This window comes from Pan paniscus, chromosome 9 (genome assembly GCF_029289425.2).
Source record: "Pan paniscus chromosome 9, NHGRI_mPanPan1-v2.0_pri, whole genome shotgun sequence".
In the NCBI taxonomy this organism is placed as follows: Eukaryota; Metazoa; Chordata; class Mammalia; order Primates; family Hominidae; genus Pan; species Pan paniscus.
This window is the reverse complement of record NC_073258.2, coordinates 64327942-64348273: the sequence shown is the minus strand read 5'-3', so window position 1 is coordinate 64348273 and position 20332 is coordinate 64327942. Positions and strand designations below refer to the sequence as shown.

At 39.9% G+C, this 20332-nt stretch overlaps 1 protein-coding gene and 1 pseudogene across 1 annotated transcript in view; both read left to right on the top strand.

The window, feature by feature from the left end:
• The window catches only part of SLC22A24 (solute carrier family 22 member 24), a 66401-nt gene that overhangs the window by 19221 nt on the left and 26848 nt on the right, over positions 1 to 20332 (top strand). Inside the window, exons 3-5 of the mRNA XM_034934157.3 lie at positions 2343 to 2443; positions 5575 to 5743; positions 20188 to 20311. Of these exons, the coding sequence (XP_034790048.3) occupies positions 2343 to 2443; positions 5575 to 5743; positions 20188 to 20311 (394 nt within the window). The remainder of the gene's footprint in view (positions 1 to 2342; positions 2444 to 5574; positions 5744 to 20187; positions 20312 to 20332) is intronic.
• LOC103783347 (large ribosomal subunit protein eL29-like) lies at positions 7716 to 19385 on the top strand (annotated as a pseudogene).

Below are 20332 nucleotides of genomic sequence, written 5' to 3'. Positions count from 1 at the left end.
GTTTAATAAGGGATATAACAATGATTGGGTTTGTGACAGTTGAGTTGAAAAGACTGTTAATAAGAGCTAATAGTGGCAGCCAGGAGACCAGTTGTAAAATAATTTATTTCAATAACCATGGCTCAGATTTGTAAGATGACCCTAACAGATCTAAAATAGTAAAGGGATATTTTGGAAGATAGTAAAGGAACTCTAGAAGTTATCAAGTTCAACCTCCTATCAAATGAAGGAACTTCTGCATTTCTAACAAATAACTACCTTGTTCTGTTACAAAACCTTTAAGAATATGTTGCTCACTTCTTTAAAAAGAACCATCTGCTAGTGTTTGACTCCTGTTAATATCACACAGTTAATCCATACATCGAATTTATCTCATTATCTGTGCCTTCTCAAGCTTGAAAGTTTTTTCTGTCTTTCTTCCCCCCAGGAGCTAGATGACACTCAACAGTATTCCATTGCACTTAGAATAAAATCTAAGTTTTCTTATCATAAATCTTGCCAGCTCTGAGATCTGGCTGCTGTATCCCTTTCTCACCTCATCTATTACCTTCTTCCATTTTCTGCTAGTCTTCAAGACATCAAGCTGGTTCCCATCATGTAGCATTTACACTTGCTGTTCCCTCTGGCCATAATATTCTTTTTTCTGCACATAGCTCAGCCCACACCTTCTGTTTACTCAAATTTAAATTTCACCCCCTCAAAGATCTCTTCCTTGACTCCTATCTGGTGGTGCCTTCACCCAAGTTACTCTCAGTAAATTTCTCAATCTTTATTTTTAAGGGGAATTTTACAATAAAACCTTTTTAAAGACTTACTCCTCCACTGAGTAGTAGCAAGGACCATTTAAAAGGCTGTTGAAATAGTCCAGAGGAAAGATCACAAGAATGTAAATTAAAGGGGTATCAAGGGAGATGGTAAGATAGAGTTGGATTTGTAAAATGTTTCAGAGGTAGAGACAATAAGAGTTGCTGATAAGTTTAGAATATTTCCCACTATTTGGGGGACTGCTAGGAAGAGAAATAGAAGAATCCAAGGGGATATAGGCTTTTGGCCTGAGCAAACAAGTAAATTCTGATGCCACTATACAAGATGAGAGAAGACTAGAAAGGAAGCAAATCTGGGGAAGAAAGTCAAGATGTCTGCTTTGTACTTGCTGGGTCGGAGTTGCCTATTAGACATGCACATGGAGTTTCAGGTAGACAGTTGTATATAATGGATATTCAGGTCACAGAAGAGGTCAAAGCTAGAGACAATAACTTAGAATTTATTAGCATATAAATATTTTCATAGTTATGAAAGTGGGAGGGGTAACTCAGAAAAGAAATGTAGAGACCAGTGATATCAAGTAGATTAAACTCTGTCTAAAGCAGGAACTCACCATATGATCACCATTTTACATCACCATGACTGGCATTGGCATTCTCTTACCTTATTAATCAAGTTTTCCAGCCTTGACTTCTTCCTTTTTCAGGTTTCAAAGCTACCCAGATTTATTCATTATGCACTGTAGTATACAACTGTGCCTTCATTCTTTTTTCACTAGCATTCATTTTCACCTTAATGTAAGTTCATTAAACCAAAGCAAGACTGACACAACTTTTTCATTCTAGATGCTCTCTTTGCCTCTTCTCCTTCCTCCTCCAATCAAAATATGCACATAGTATTCTATACCACTGTAGGATTACTTTAGTTAACCATAATATATATATAATTTCAAATAGCTCAAAGGAGGATATCTAATATTTCCAACACAAAGAAATGATAGGTGTTTTGAGAAGATAGGTATGCTAATCACTCCATTCTGATTACTGTACATTATAAGTATTGAAACATCACTATATATTCCATGAATATGTACAATTATTATTTGTTAATTTAAGAAATAAAATAGGCCAGGCACAGTGGCTCACACCTGTAATCCCAGCACTTTGGGAGGCCGAGGCTGGCGGATCACGAAGTCAAGAGATCAAGACCATCCTGGCCAACATGCTGAAACCCCGTCTCTACTAAAAATACAAAATAAAAAAACTAGCTGGGCATGGTGATGGGTGCCTGTAGTCCCAGCTACTCTGGAGGCTGAGGCAGGAGAATGGCTTGAACCCAGGAGGCGGTGGTTGCAGTGAGCCGAGATGGCACCACCGCACTCCAGCCTGGTGGCGGAGCAAGACTCCATCTCAATAAATAAATAAATAAATAAATGTTTAAATGCACATAAACCTTCTCTGTTTATCTTCATCAAACACCAGCTTCATCTTAGCCCTACCACATTAGTCATGAGAGTTAGCTGCCCAAAATCTTAAACAGTTACCATAATGAAAGGATAATCCTCATTGATGTTTTAGTCAGATATGGTGGAATGAGTCTACAGGCACCCATCTTTCAGACAGTAGCTCGGAGAACCAGGGCCATTTATTGCAGGTCTTTAATTTCTATGAAAGAGCGTGTGAGACTACAGTGGACCTTTTATGGTCAGGTCTGGAGTTAGCGTGTATTACTTGCCACATCCAAGTAAATCCCCATGGTAACTACATTGAATTACAAGAAATGCTTTCTTCCAATAGGCCTTTAAAAAGAAAAATGATGGTAAATATCTAGCCAGACTCTGTACCATCTGTACTTTTAATGAATGAAAATGATTCAGTTAATCATTTTCCTTATTGATGAGGCAATATCTTCATTAATTTGGGCAAGGCCTCTTTCATACTTGTATAACTCTTCATGTCTACCCCATTTGTTTCTATTCCCATCTTTCACCATAAAGGGCTTTCTCATGTGTTTATTATTAATGTTTTTATTTGTTCAAGCTAAAAAAGTGTGTGATATCCTGCATGTTCTCACTCACAGGTGGGAATTGAACAATGAGAACACATGGACACAGGAAGGGGAACATCACACTCCGGGGACTGTTGTGGGGTCGGGGGGAGTGGGGAGGGATAGCATTAGGAGATATACCTAATGCTAAATGATGAGTTAATGGGTGCAGCACACAAGCATGGCACATGTATACATATGTAACAAACCTGCACATTGTGCACATGTACCCTAAAACTTAAAGTATAATAATAATAAAATAAAATTTAAAAAAATAAAGTAAAATAAAAAAATTTTAAAGCAAAATAAATGTGTGATATCATTGGGTATGCAGGTATTTTAATTTACATAAAAGGTATCCAATCTCTTTCTAACCTTTTGTCATTCACCACTAAGTTTTTGAGATCTACCTCTAGTTTCATGTGCATATCTAGTCTGCTGCTTCAAACTATTTCATAGCTCTTCATAGTGATCCCCCAACAATTTTTTCCTATTCTCATTTCCAGTGATGAATTCCTAACAACAGTATTCCTAACAACACATCTATTTCTAATATTAACATCTCGATATGTGTTTCTTTACTATGAGAATTTTTTTTACTAATAGGCTTTAATTTTTATAGCAATTTTAGGTTTACAGAAATAATGAGTAGAAAGTACAGAGTGTTCCCATATAATCCCTTCCACAAAGTTTCCCATATTACCAACATTTTGCACTAGTGTGATACATTTATTACAATTGATAGATCAATATTGATACATTATTGACTAAAGTTCATAGTTTATCTTAGGGCTCAGTGTTTGTGTTGTACAGTGTTATGGGTTTTGGCAAAAGTATAATATCATGTATCTACCATCAGAGTATCTCCTTAAAAATGTCCTGTGCTACATATACCTATTTATCCCTCCCTCTCATCTGGGGGCAACCACTACCATGAGATTTTGATTGAGGATATATACATTCTCATTGTACTTATTGTGTTTCTATTTCTCAGTTTTCCAATGATTCCTTCTCCATCATGTCCTGTATCATAGATCTTTTTTTAAAGATAATTCTATTCTAAGTTGCCTCATACAAATTTAGTAATAAAATATATTCTGTATAAACACTCAGAAAGTAAGACATTTTATAAGAGTAATCATGACATAAATATACTACTAGGGTAACAAAAATTACAGAACAGGTGTCCAAAACTAAAGTTTGTTTGTATGTTAATACTACTGAGAATTTAGTATCAACTCATGTAATTTGGTCAAAGTTAACTCTAGAAAGGGTGCCTGCCCTTCCTGCCAGTCTGTGACACACATACTGCTCTTTTCTATTTGTTTATCTTCCCCTTCTTTGTTTCTCATTCTCTGCCTTACCTCATCCTCTCCTCTGTAAACTTTCTACCAGTTTCTGCACTGAGGGGAACAGTTGCTGAACTGTTTTCTTTTTCTTTTTTTTTATTTATTTTTTATTATACTTTAAGTTTTAGGGTACATGTGCACATTGTGCAGGTTAGTTACATACGTATACATGTGCCATGCTGGTGCGCTGCACCCACTAACTCGTCATCTAGCATTAGGTATATCTCCCAGTGCTATCCCTCCCCCCTCCCCCCACCCCACAACAGTCCCCAGAGTGTGATATTCCCCTTCCTGTGTCCATGTGATCTCATTGTTCAATTCCCACCTATGAGTGAGAATAGGCATTACCATTCAGGACATAGGCATGGGCAAGGACTTCATGTCTAAAACACCAAAAGCAATGGCAACAAAAGCCAAAATTGACAAATGGGATCTAATTAAACTAAAGAGCTTCCGCACAGCAAAAGAAACTACCATCAGAGTGAACGGGCAACCTACAAAATCGGAGAAAATTTTCGCAACCTACTCGTCTGACAAAGGGCTAATATCCAGAATCTACAATGAACTCAAACAAATTTACAAGAAAAAAACAAACAACCCCATCAAAAAGTGGGCGAAGGACATGAACAGACACTTCTCAAAAGAAGACATTTATGCAGCCAAAAAACACATGAAAAAATGCTGAACTGTTTTCTATAGAGCTGAAACACATTTCCCAAGCCTGTAAATCTAGACATAGCTGAGTGATCGTTATGCAGCCTATCTGCAACTTTGATTTATTGTCTTTCCACTCTTCCTTTCAAATAAGTTTAGCTTTTACCTGGACAGTGCAGAGACCCAAGAACAGATCTCTGGATTTCCCTCCTCAGTGCTCTAAACACAACACACATATCCACTATCCTAAATGCATATGTTTTGTAGAATAAACATTTGGGAAATATGGGACAACTTCCCATATTTCATCTTCTTTTATATGGCTTCATATGGCGAAAGAGTCCTCCCAGTGATGGTTTGGTGAGAGCTTTGACAACATTCTCATACTGACAAATAGGGAGGGTTACATCTGTGATTTTTGCTGCTCACTAATATAATTATGCCACCCGGTGTCAAGCACCATGTTCCACTTGTTAAACATTTATCCTAATTTCAAGATGCGCCATTGTTTGTCAAGTTTTCCACGTGTTATTTTTGTTCCTAAGTAACGTTATCTGGTTTAATATTTCTTAGGGTTGGACGGAAGATCATATGCAAATTGTGTTTCCTCCAGCTGGCCATCTCTAACACCTGTAGAGATGTTTTTTATTTTTATTCTCAGTAAGTCAATAATTTGAGCATTTTATCATCTCCATGTCTTGAATTGACCTTGAAATTACCATTTGTCTAAAATTATTACTATGTATATATTTTCCTCCAGGCTTAGAGTGGACATTGGCCCGGTCGCGATCTATGACAATAATGGTGCTATTATGTTCCTACAGTGTTGGGCAGATGCTCCTAGGAGGGCTGACTTTTGCCATTCAGGACTGGCGCATATTGCAACTGACTGTGTCTACACCCATAATTGTCCTCTTCTTGTCCTCTTGGTATGAACAATCTCCACATTCTTTGCCTGTAAGGGAGGCTATGGTAGACATAGAGAGGAAAATTCTGACACCTGGGATCTGTTCGGTCTCTGGCCTAGTCCTGAGCCATGATGTCCATAGTACCTATTGTGTCACCTGAGAAGCAAACAGTGGAATAGGATGACACTATATGTGGGGAGGCTGGCACCTTGCATTCATTATTTTAGACATGGAATTATCATGAAATTATTTTTCTTAATAGAAAAAATACCCACTTATTTTTGAAGCAAATGTATTATTTATCTAACTTTCGGAATATTATGTGATGGAGATAATTTGGGGGCTTTTGTCATTGTAACTGAGATTGAATATAAGGAAAAGACAATAAATTTATCTACATAACTATTTAAAATTAGAAGAGCATGCTGTCTCTAGCACCAAGAGTTAGGATGGGGGCGACTTCAGGGAACATGACAGAGTAGGATCTCCAAAAATTGGTTCCTCCATAAAAGCAACACAAAACTAGCAAAAAGTTGTCAAAATCATCTCTTTCAGAACTCTGAAAATTAACCAAAGACTTGCAGCAATTTAGGGAATCTTTTGTTGAAGAAAAACTGAGTCCCAGTAAGAAAGTGAATGTTGGGATGTTTTTAACATATCTTAGTTTCAGTTCCTACTCTCCAGCTATGCTGCAGCCTTGAAAAAAAATAACAGCTAACATTCTTGGTACTAGAGGGAGAAGGACAGAGCTTGAGTTATTTCAAAGCCTCATTCACAAAAAGCTGTCATTATTATACCTTTCTGCTGGCTCCCCTAAGACCCTATTTGGAAGGCTGTCTCTATTTGACCTGACTCAAAGTTGCCTAGTGTGAGAAGGCTCCCCTCATAAGGCATTTGTCAAACATATTTACTGACAAATGTTTTGAGGTCACAGCTGTCTGAAGTGATGGATAACAATTTGGGAAAATAATATAATTAACAAAAAGTTGAAAATTAGAAGCTGAGGAACAAAATACAGTTGACCCTTGAACAGTGCAGAGTGTTGGGGGCACCAACACCCCATGCACTCAAAAATCTGCATATAAATTTTGACTCTAAAAACTGAACTACTTATAGCCTACTCTTGGCTGGCAGCCTTAACAATAACATAAACAGTTATTAACACATATTCTGTGTGTTATATGCATTATATACTATATTCTTATGGTAAAGTAAGCTAGAGAAAAGAAAATGTTATTAAGAAAAGCGTAAGGAAGAGAAAATGTATTTACTATTCATTAAGTGGAAATGGATTATCATACAGGTCTTAATCCTTAACATCTTCATGTTGAGTAGGCTGAGGAGAGGAAAGAAGAGGAGGAGTTGGTCTTGCCATCTCAGGGGTGGCAAAGATAGAAAAGGTAGATGAGGTGAAAGGGGAAGTCCCTAAGCTCTCACCTCTGGATGATCTTGGGGCTCTGCATATGCAGTTGGTGGAGGCTAAGGCAGAGATGTAAACTGCCTGACTGAGTGTCACATACTCAGAGCCTCTCAATAAAGACTGGGAGAAGTATTGGTTGCAGACAATTAACTTAATAGCTGAGCACTAAGCTAACCAAGTAGAGATTCAGTGGCCACACATGACGAATACTGACTTTACAGAATTCATTAACAAAAAGCCACTAACCAAACAAACAACCACTACAACAGGGAGCAACAACAACAAACATTGAGAAAGAGGGAAGAATATGATTTCCAGAATTGTTACATTACATGTTTAAAAGGCCTAGTTTTCAACAAAGGAGCCATGGAAGAAAACATGAAAGCATGACTTCTACACAGGAAGAAAAGGCAATCAGTACAAACTATACCTGACAAGCCAGATGTTGGCTTATGAGACACAGGATTTGAATCAACTAAGTTAAATATGCTCAAGAATTAAAGAAAACCATGTCTAAATAAGTAACAAAAAAATACAAAAAAAGATGTCTCCAAATAGAAAACATCATTGAAGATGGAAATGTTTAAAAGGAGCCAAATAGAAATTCTAGAGTTTAAATGTTCAGAAGTGAAAATTTATTGGATGGTCAAAACAGAAGAGTTGGGCAGGCAGAAAATAAGCAGTAAATTTGAAGACAGTATTGAGATTATCCAGTTTAGTGAATAAAATAAGTAAGGAGGAGTAGAGTTTTGAGGACATGTGAGACTCTATCAAGGGTATCAACATATGCATTTTGTAGTCCCAGAAGGCGAGGGCTGAGAAAAAGGAACAAAGTATATTTTTAAAAATAATGGCTAATGAAACAAATATGTTGGAAACATTAATCTACACACCCAAGAAATTCAAAAACTGTAATTCAGATAAACTGAAAAGATCCATACCTAGACACAGTATAATCAAACTACCAAAATCCAAAGAAAGATTTTTAAAACCATCAAAAGAAAAGCTAACTCATCATGGAAAAGAGATCCTCAATAAGATTAATAGTTGATTTATCAACAGAAAACAGAGTCTGCAAGGCAGTGGGATTAATTATTCAAAGTGTTGGAAAAAAAATCTGCCAGAGCCTTCTGGTTCTAGGTGCTTCAGGAGCTGCGGCTTAAGGTGCAGACATAACCAAGTCCAAGAACCATACCAAACACAACCAGTCTGAAAAATGGCACAGAAATGGTATCAAGAAACGCTGATCACAAAGATATGAATCTCTTAAGGGTGTGGACCCCAAGTTCCTGAAGAATATGTGCTTTGCCAAGAAGCACATCAAGAAGGGCCTAAAGAAGATGCAGGTCAACAATGCCAAGGCCATGAGTGCACATGCCAAGGCTATCAAGGCCCTCATAAAGCCCAACGAAGTTAAGCCCAAGATCCCAAAGAGTGTCAGCAACAAGCTCGATTGACTTGCCTACATTGCCCACCTCAAGCTTGGGAAGTAGGCTCTTGCCCACGTTGTCAAGGGGCTTGGGCAGTGCCAGCCAAAGGTCAAGGCCAAGGGTCAAACCAAGGCCCAGGCTGCAGCTCCAGCTTCAGTTCCAGCTCAGGCTCCCAAACGTGCCCAAGCCCCTACAAAGACTTCAGAGTGGATAACTCTGTCTACCAACGTGAGGACAGAAGGAATGGTACAACCTCCCCAACAGGCTGCCATCTGCATGGGGCTGGGGTCCTCTGGTGCTATTTGTACAAGTAAACTGAAAAAAAAATCTGTCAACAGAGAATTCTACATCTGCCCATATAAAAATACAAAACCGGGTCTTCCATTCCAAGATGGTCAAATAGGAACAGCTCTGGTCTGCAGTTCCCAGTGTGATCGATGCAGAAGATGGGTGATTTCTGCATTTCCAACTGAGGTACCTGGTTCATATCACTGGGACTGCTTGGACAGTGGGTGCAGCCCATGGAGGGTGAACTGAAGCAGGGCACAGTGTTGCCTCACCAGGGAAATGCAAGGGGTTGGGGGATTTCCCTTTCCTAGCCAAGGTAAGCCATGACAGACTGTACCTGGTAAAATGGGACACTCCTGCCTAAATACTGTGCTTTTCCCAAGGTCTTAGCAACCAGCAGACCAGGAGATACTCTCCCGTGCCTGGCTCACTGGGTCCCATGCCCACGGAGCCTTGCTCACTGCTAGCACAGCAGTCTGAGATCAACCTGCAAGGCAGCAGCCTCATGGGGGGAGGGGTGTCTGCCATTGCTGAGGCTTGAGTAGGTAAATAAAGTGGCCAAGAAGCTCGAACTGGGTGGAGCCCACCACAGCTCAGCAAGGCCTACTGCCTTTCTAGATTCCACCTCTGTGGGCAGGGCATAGATGAACAAAAGGCAGCAGAAACTTCAGCAGACGTAAACATCTCTGTCTGACAGCTTTGAAGAGATCAGTGGTTCTCCCAGCACAGTGTATGAGATCTGAGAATGGACAGGCTGCCTCCTCAAGTGGGTCCCTGAATCCTGTGTAGCCTAACTGGGAGACACCTCCCAGTAGGGGCCGACAGACACCTCATACAGGCAGGTGCCCTTGTGGGATGAAGCTTCCAGAGGAAGGATTAGGCAGCAATATTTGCTGTTATGCAAAACCTCCACTGGTGATACCCAGGCAAACAGGGTCTGGAGTGGACCTCCAGCAAACTCCAACAGACCTGCAGCTGAGGGACCTGGCTGTTAGAAGGAAAACTAACAAACAGAAAGGAATAGCATCACCATCAACAAAAAGGACATCCACACCAAAACCCCATCTGTAGGTCACCAATATCAAAGACCAAAGGTAGATAAAACCACAAAGATGGGGAGAAAACAGAGCAGAAAAGCTGAAAATTCTAAAAACCAGAGTGCCTCTTCTCCTCCAAAGGATTGCAGCTCCTCACAAGCAACAGAACAAAGCTGGATGGAGAGTGACTTTGATGAGTTAACAGAAGTAGGCTTCAGAAGGTCAATAATAACAAACTTCTCCGAGCTAAAGGAGCATATTCTAACACATCACAAGGAAGCTAAAAACCTTGAAAAAAGATTAGATGAATGGCTAAACAGTGTAGAGAAGACCTTAAGTGACCTGATGGAGCTGAAAACCATGGCATGAGATTTTCATGACCCATGCACAAGCTTCAATAGCTGATTCAATCAAGTGGAAGAAAGGGTATCAGTGATTGAAGATCAAATTAATGAAATAAAGTGAGAGGGCAAGTTTAGAGAAAAAAGAGTAAAAAGGAGTGAACAAAGCTTCTGAGAAATATGGGACTGTGTGAAAAGACGAAATCTATATTTAATTGGTGTACCTGAAAGGGACGGAAAGAATGGAACCAAGTTGGAAAAACACTCTTCAGGATATTATCCAGGAGAATTTCCCCAACCTAGAAAGGCAGGCCAACATTCAAATTCAGGAAATACAGAGAACACGACAAAGATACTCCTCAAGAAGAGCAACCCCAAGACACACAATTGTCAGATTCACCAAGGTTGAAGTGAAGGAAAAAATGTTAAGGGCAGCCAGAGAGAAAGGTCGGGTTACCCACAAAAGGAAGCCCATCAGACTAACAGTGGATCTCTCGGCAGAAATCCAAAAAGCCAGAAGAGAGAGGGGACCGATATTCAACATTCCCTTTTTTTTTTTTTTTTTTTTTTGAGATGGAGTCTCACTCTGTTGCCCAGGCTGGAGTGTATTGGCACGATTTTGGCTCTCTGCAACCTCTGCCTCCTGGGTTCAAGTGATTCTCCTGCCTCAGCCTCTCGAGTAGCTGGGACTACAGGCATGTGCCACTATGCCGAGCTGATTTTTGTATTTTTAGTAGAGCTGGGGTTTCACTGCATTAGCCAGGATGTTCTTGATCCCCTGACCTCGTGATCTGCCCACCTCAGCCTCCCAAAGTGCTGGGATTACAGGTGTGAGCCACCGTGCCCAGCCTCAACATTCTTAAAGAAAAGAATTTTCAACCCCAGAATTTCATATACAGCCAAACTAAGCTTCATAAGTGAAGGAGAAATAAAATCCTTCACAGACAAGCAAATTCTGAGAGATTTTGCCACCAACAGGCCTGCCTCACAGGAGCTCCTGAAGGAAGCACTAAACATGGAAAGAAACAACCGGTACCAGCCACTGCAAAACCATGCTAACTTGTAAAGACCATCAATGCTATGAAGAAACTGCATCAATTAACAGGCAAAATAACTAGCTAACATCATAATGACAGGATCAAAGTCACATGTAACTATGTGTGTGTGTGTATATATATATATATATATATATATTTTTTTTTTTTTTTGAGACGGAGTCTTGCTGTCACACAGGCTGGAGTCCAGTGGCACAACCTCGGCTCACTACAAGCTCCGACTCCTGGGTTCATGCCATTCTCCTGCCTCAGCCTCCCAAGTAGCTGGGAGTACAGGCACTCATCACCACGCCTGGCTATTTTTTTTGTATTTTTAGTAGAGACGGGGTTTCACCATGTTAGCCAGGATGGTATCAATCTACTGACCTCATGATCCACCTGCCTCAGCCTCCCAAAGTGCTGGGAGTCACACGTAACAATATTAACCTTAAATGTAAATGGGCTAAATGCCCCAATTAAAAGATGCAGACTGAAAGAACTGGAGAAGCAAGAGCAAACAAATCCAAAATCTGGCAGAAGGCAAGAAATAACTAAGATCTGAGCACAACTGAAGGAGATAGAGACACAAAAATCCTTCAAAAAATCAAAGAATCCAGGAGCTGCTGTTTTGAAACAATCAACAAAATTCATAGACTGCTAGCAAGACTAATAAAGAAGAAAGAAGACCTACAAAGAGACTTCGACTCCCACACAATAATAATGGGAGACTTTAACACCCCACTGTCAACATTAGACAGATCAACAAGACAGAAAGTCAACAAGGATACCCAGGAATTGAACTCAGCTCTGCACCAACCGGACCCAATAGACATCTACAGAACTCTCCACTCCAAATCAACAGAAAATACTTTTTTTTCAGCACCACACTGCACTTATTCCAAAATTGACCACATAGTTGGAAGTAAAGCTCTCCTCAGCAAATGTAAAAGAAGAGAAATTACAACAAACTATCTCTCAGACCACAGTGCAATCAAACTAGAACTCAGGATTAAGAAACTCACTCAAAACCGCTCAACTACATGGAAACTGAACAACCTGCTCCTGAATGACTACAGGGTACATAACGAAATGAAGGCAGAAATAAAGATGTTCTTTGAAACCAGCGAGAACAAAGACACAACATACCAGAATCTCTGGGATGCATTCAAAGCAGTGTGTAGAGGGAAATTTATAGCACTAAATGCCCACAAGACAAAGCAGGAGAGATCCAAAATTGACACCCTAACATCACAATTAAAAGAACTAGAAAAGCAAGAGCAAACACATTCAAAAGCTAGCAGAAGGCAAGAAATAACTAAAATCAGAGCAGAACTGAAGGAAATAGAGACACCAAAAAACCCTTCAAAAAATTAATGAATCCAGGAGCTGGTTTTTTGAAAGGATCAACAAAATTGATAGACTGCTAGCAAGTCTAATAAATAAAAAAAGAGAGAAGAATCAAATAGACGCAATAAAAAATGATAAAGGGGATATCACCACCAATCCCACAGAAATACAAACTACCATCAGAGAATACTACAAACACCTCTACGCAAATAAACTAGAAAATCTAGAAGAAATGGATAAATTCCTCGACACATACACTCTCCCAAGACTAAACCAGGAAGAAGTTGCATCTCTGAATAGACCAATAACAGGCTCTGAAATTATGGCAATAATCAATAGCTTACCAATGAAAAAGAGCCCAGGACCAGATGGATTCACAGCCGAATTCTACCAGAGGTACAAGGAGGAACTGGTACCATTCCTTCTGAAACTATTCCAATCAACAGAAAAAGAGGGAATCCTCCCTAACTCATTTTATGAGGCCAGCATCATCCTGATACCAAAGCCTGGCAGAGACACAACCAAAAAAGAGAATTCTAGACCAATACCCTTGATGAATATTGATGCAAAAATCCTCAATAAAATACTGGCAAACCGAATCCAGCAGCACATCAAAAAGCTTAACCACCATGATCAAGTGGGCTTCATCCCTGGGATGCAAGGCTGGTTCAATATATGCAAATCAATAAATGTAATCCAGCATATAAACAGAACCAAAGACAAAAACCACATGATTATCTCAATTGATGCAGAAAAGGCCTTTGACAAAATTCAGTAGCCCTTCATGCTAAAAACTCTCAATAAATTAGGTATTGATGGGACGTATCTCAAAATAGTAAGAGCTATCTATGACAAACCCACAGCCAATATCATACTGAATGGGCAAAAACTGGAAGCATTCCCTTTGAAAACTGGCACAAGACAGGGATGCCCTCTCTCACCACTCCTATTCAACATAGTGTTGGAAGTTCTGGCCAGGGCAATTAGGCAGCAGAAGCAAATAAAGGGCATTCGATTAGGAAAAGAGGAAGTCAAATTGTCCCTGTTTGCAGACGACATGATTGTATATCTAGAAAACCCCATTGTCTCAGCCCAAAATATCCTTAAGCTGATAAGCAACTTCAGCAAAGTCTCAGGATACAAAATCAATGTACAAAAATCACAAGCTTTCTTATACACCAATAACAGACAAACAGAGAGCCAAATCATTAGTGAACTCCCATTCACAATTGCTTCAAAGAGAATAAAATACCTAGGAATCCAACTTACAAGGGATGTGAAGGACCTCTTCAAGGAGAACTACAAACCACTGTTCAATGAAATAAAAGACGATACAAACAAATGGAAGAACATTCCATGCACACGGGTAGGAAGAATCAATATTGTGAAAATGGCCATACTGCCCAAGGTATTTATAGATTCAATGCCATCCCCATCAAGCTACCAATGACTTTCTTCACAGAATTGGAAAAAAATACTTTAAAGTTCATATGGAACCAAAAAAGAGCCCGCATCTCCAAGTCAATCCTAAGCCAAAAGAACAAAGCTGGAGGCATCACGCTACCTGACTTCAAACTATACTACAAGGCTACAGTCACCAAAACAGCATGGTTACTGGTACCAAAACAGAGATATAGATCAATGGAACAGAACAGAGGCCTCAGAAATAACGCCGCATATCTACAACTATGTGATCTTTGACAAACCTGACAAAAACAAGCAATGGGGAAAGGATTCCCTATTTAATAAATGGTGCTGGGAAAACTGGCTAGCCATATGTAGAAAGCTGAACCTGGATCCCTTCCTTACACCTTATACAAAAATCAATTCAAGATGGATTAAAGACTTAAATGTTAGACCTAAAACCATAAAAACCCTAGAAGAAAACCTAGGCATTACCATTCAGGACATACGCATGGGCAAGGACTTCATGTCTAAAACACCAAAAGCAATGGCAACAAAAGCCAAAATTGACAAATGGGATCTAATTAAACTAAAGAGCTTCTGCACAGCAAAAGAAACTACCTTCAGAGTGAACAGGCAACCTACAGAATGGGAGAAAATTTTTGCAACCTACTCATCTGACAAAGGGCCAATATCCAGAATCTACAATGAACTCAAACAAATTTACAAGAAAAAAACAACACCATCAAAAAGTGGGTGAAGGACATGAACAGACACTTCTCAAAAGAAGACATTTATGCAGCCAAAAAACACATGAAAAAATGCTCACCATCACTCACCATCAGAGAAATGCAAATCAAAACCACAATGAGATATCATCTCACACCAGTTAGAATGGCAATCATTAAAAAGTCAGGAAACAACAGGTGCTGGAGAGGATGTGGAGAAATAGGAACACTTTTACACTGTTGGTGGGACTGTAAACTAGTTCAACCATTGTGGAAGTCAGTGTGGCGATTCCTCAGGGATCTAGAACTAGAAATACCATTTGACCCAGCCATCCCATTACTAGGTATATACCCAAAGGACTATAAATCATGCTGCTATAAAGACACATGCACACGTATGTTTATTGCAGCACTATTCACAACAGCAAAGACTTGGAACCAAGCCAAATGTCCAACAATGATAGACTGGATTAAGAAAATGTGGCACATATACACCATGGAATACTATGCAGCCATAAAAAATGATGAGTTCACGTCCTTTGTAGGGACATGGATGAAATTGGAAATCATCATTCTCAGTGAACTATCACAAGAACAAAAAACCAAACACTGCATATTCTCACTCATAGGTGGGAATTGAACAATGAGAACACATGGACACAGGAAGGGGAACATCACTCTCTGGGGACTGTTGTGGGGTGGGGGGAGGGGGGAGGGATAGCATCGGGAGATATACCTAATGCTAGATGACGAGTTAGTGGGTGCAGTGCACCAGCATGGCACATATATACATATGTAACTAACCTGCACATTGTGCACATGTACCCTAAAACTTAAAGTATAATAATAATAATAATAATAAAAGAAATGTATAGACAAAAGGAAAAAAAATCAAATAGATGCAAAAAAATGATAAAGGGGATATCACCACTTATCCCACAGAAATACAAACTACCATCAGAGAATACTATAAACACCTCTATGCAAATAAACTAGAAAATCTAAAAGAAATGGATAAATTCCTGGACACATACACCATCCCAAGACTAAACACCAGGAAAAAGTTGAATCTCTGAATAGACCAATAACAGGCTATAAAATTGAGGCAATAATTAATAGCCTACCAACCAAAAAAAGTCCAGGACCAGACAAATTCACAGTCAAATTCTACCAGAGGTACAAAGAGAGCTGATACCATTCCTTCTGAAACTATTATAAACAACAGAAAGAGAGGGAATCCTCCCTAACTCATTTTATGTGGCCAGCAACATCATGATACCAATGCCAGGCAGAGACACAACAAAAAAAGAATTTTAAACCAATATCCCTGATGAACATCGATGTGAAAATCCTCAATAAAATACTGGCAAACCAAATCCAGCAGCACATCAAAAAGCTTATCCACCACGATCAAGTCGGCTTCATCCCTGGGATGCAAGGCTGGTTCAGCATATGCAAATCAATAAACGTAATCCATCACATAAACAGAACCAATGACAAAAACCACGATTATCTCAATAGATGCAGAAAAGGCCTTTGACAAAATTCAATAGCGCTTCATGCTAAAAACTCTCAACAGACTAGGTATTGATGGGATGTATCTCAAAAGAATAAGAGCTATTTATGACAAACCCACAGCCAATATCATACTGAATGGACAAAAACTGGAAGCATTCCCTTTGAAAACTGGCACAAGAGAAGGATGCCCTGTCTCACCACTCTTATTCAATGTAGTGTTGGAAGTTCTGGCCAGGGCAATTAGGCAGGAGAAAGAAATAAAGGTATTCAATTAGGAAAAGAGGAAGTCAAATTGTCTCTGTTTGCAGATGACATGACTGTATATTTAGAAAACTCCATCGTCTCATCCCAAAATCTCCTTAAGCTGATAAGCAACTTCAGCAAAGTCTCAGGATACAAAATCGATGTGCGAAAATCACAAGCATTCCTATATACCAATAACAGACACACAGAAAGCCATATCATGAGTGAACTTCCATTCACAATTGCTTCAAAGAGAATAAAATACCTAGGAATCCAACTTACAAGGGATGTGACAGACCTTTTCAAGGAGAACTACAAACCAGTGCTCAAAAAAAAAAAAAAAGAGGACACAAACAAATGGAAGAACATTCCATGCTCATCGACAGGAAGAATCAATATCGTGAAAATGGCCATACTGCCCAAGGTAATTCATAGATTCAATGCCATCCCCATCAAGCTACCAATGACTTTCTTCACAGAATTGGGAAAAACCACTTTAAAGTTCATCTGGAACCAAAAAAGAGCCCACATTGCCAAGACAATCCTAAGCCAAAAGAACAAAGCTGGAGGCATCACGCTACCTGACTTCAAACTACACTACAAGGCTGCAGTAACCAAAACAGCATGGTACTGGTACCAAAACAGAGATATACACCATTGGAACAGAACAGAGGCCTCAGAAATAACACCACACATCTACAACCATCTGATCTTTGACAAATCTAACAAAAACAAGAAATGGGGAAAAGACCCCCTATTTTAATAAATGGTGCTGGGAAAACTGGCTGGCCATATGTAGAAACTGAAACTGGATCCCTTCCTTACACCTTATACAAAAATTACTTCAAGATGGATTAAAGACTTAAATGTTAGATCTAAAACCATAAAAACCCTAGAAGAAAACCTAGTCAATACCATTCAGGTCATAGGCATGGGCAAGGACTTCATGACTAAAACACCAAAAGCAATGGCAGCAAAAAGCCATAATTCACAGAGGGATCTAATTAAACTAAAGAGCTTCTGCACAGCAAAAGAAACTACCAGCAGAGTGAACAGGCAACCTACAAAATGGGAGAAAATTTTTGCAACCTACTCATCTGACAAAGGGCCAATATCCAGAATCTACAATGAACTCAAACAAATTTACAAGAAAAAAACAAACAACACCATCAAAAACTGGGTGAAGGATATGAACAGACACATAAATGTCTCAAAAGAAGACATTTATGCAGTCAAAAAACACATGAAAAAATGCTCATCATCACTGGCCATCAGAGAGATGCAAATCAAAACCACAATGAGATACCATCTCACACCAGTTAGAATGGCGATCATTGAAAAGTCAGGAAACAACAGGTGCTGGAGAGGATGTGGAGAAATAGGAACACTTTTACACTGTTAGTGGAAAACTAGTGACAACCATTGTGGAAGTCAGTGTGGCGATTCCTCAGGGATCTAGAACTAGAAATACCATTTGACCCAGCCATCCCATTACTGGGTATATACCCAAAGGATTATAAATCATGCTGCTATAAAGACACATGCACACGTATGTTTATTGCAGCGCTATTCACAATAGCAAAGACTTGGAACCAACCTAAATGTCCAACAATGATCGACTGGATTAAGAAAATGTGGCACATATACACCATGGAATACAATGCAGCCATAAAAAATGATGAGTTCATGTCCTTTGTACGGACATGGATGAAACTGGAAACCATCATTCTCAGCAAACTATCGCAAGGACAAAAAAATCAAACACCGCATGTTCTCACTTACAGGTGGGAATTGAACAATGAGAACACATGGACACAGGAAGGGGAACATCACACACTGGGGACTGTTGTAGGGTGGAGGGAGGGGGGCCGGATAGCATTAGAAGATATACCTAATGCTAAATGACGAGTTAATGGGTGCAGCATACCAGCATGGCACATGTATACATATGTAACAAACCTGCACATTGTGCACAGGTACCCTAAAACTTAAAGTATAATAATAATAAAATTTTAAAGAAAAAATTTCAGTTTTAAAAGAGAAACAGTGCATAAATGTTTGAAAAATTTGCAGCCTGATGATGTGATAGAAAAGAAAAACCCATTTTCTAAGGAGAAATTCAAGTCTACTGCAGAAACTTGCATAAGTAATGAGGAGCCAAAGGCTAATCACCAAGAAACTGAGGAAAATGCCTCGAGGGCATGTCAGAGACCTTTGGGCAGCCCCTCCCATCATAGGCCTATTTACCTAGGAGAAAAAAAATGACTCACTGGGCTAGGCCAAGGGACCCCCTGCTGTGTGCATCCTAGGGGCATGTGTCCTGAGTCCTAGCCACTGTAGCCATGGCCAAAAAGGGCCAAGGGACAACTTGGGCTGTGGCTTCAGAGGATGCAAGCCCCAAGCCTTGGCAGCTTCCACATGATATTGAGCCTGCAGGTGCACAGAAGTTAAAAATTGAGGTTTGGCAACCTCCACCTAGATTTTAGAGAATGTATGGAAATGCTTAGATGTCCAGGAAGAAGTTTTCTGTGGGGCAGGGCCCTCATGGAGAACCTCTGCTAGGGCAGTGCAGAAGGGAAATGTGGGGCCAGAGCTCCCACAGAGAGTCCCCACTGGTGCACTGCTGAGTGAAGCTGTGAGAAGAGGGCCACTGTCCTCTGGATTCCCGAACTGTAGATCCACCAACAGCTTGCACCATTTGCCTGGAAAAGCCACAGACACTCAATGCCAGACTGCAAAAGCAGCCAGTAGAGGGGCTGTGCCCTGTCCAAGCCACAGTGGCAGAGCTGCCAAAGACCATGGGAACCCAACCCTTGCATCGGCATGACCTGGATTTGAGACATGGAATCAAGGAACATCATTTGGAGCTTTAATATTTGACTGCCCTGCTGGATTTTGAACTTGCATGGGGCCTGCAGCCCCTTCATTTTGGTCAAATTCTCCTATTTGGAACAGGTGTATTTACCCACTGCTATACCTCCATTGTATCTAGGAAATAACTAACTTGCTTTTGATTTTACAGGCTCATAGGCAGAAGGGACTTGCCTTGACTCAGAAGAGACTTTGGACTGTGGACTTTTGAGCTAATGCCGAAAAAATTAAGACTTTGGGGGACTGTTGGGAAGGCATAATTGGTTTTGAAATATGAGAACATGAGATTTGGGAGGGACCAGGGCAGAATGATCTGGTTTAGCGAGGGACCCAGTGGGCGATAATTGAATCATAGGGATGGTTTCTCCCATACTGTTATTATGGTAGTGAATAAGTCTCATGAGATCTGATGGTTTTATAAGGGTTTCCCCTTTTGCTTCTCTTGCCTGCCACCAGGTAAGACATGCCACCATGATTCTGAGGCCTCCCCAGCCATGTGGAACTATGAGTTCATTAAATCTTTCTTTCTTTATAAGTTACCCAGTCTCAGGTATGTCTTTATCAGCAGTGTGAAAATGGACTAATACACTCATGGTTCTGTATAATCACTTTAACAAACACTTATTGATGGCCAGATACATCCGTCACCCTAGGAGTCCGGCAGAGGAGGCCAATTTGGTCAGAAATGACTCTACTATAATTTATAATGTCTGTATTAAATCAAAGGGGAAAGGAATTTCATGTTAAAGGTTAAGTGCCAAATAAGTAATTGTTTACTATACCTATGTTGTCTTCTTTCATCAGGAAGATGGTGGAGTCTGCTCGGTGGCTGATTATCAACAATCAGCTAGATGAGGGCTTAAAGGAGCTTAGAAGAGTTGCACACATAAATGGAAAAAAGAATACTGAAGAGACACTGACCACTGAGGTGTTCTGGAAAGGGGAAATG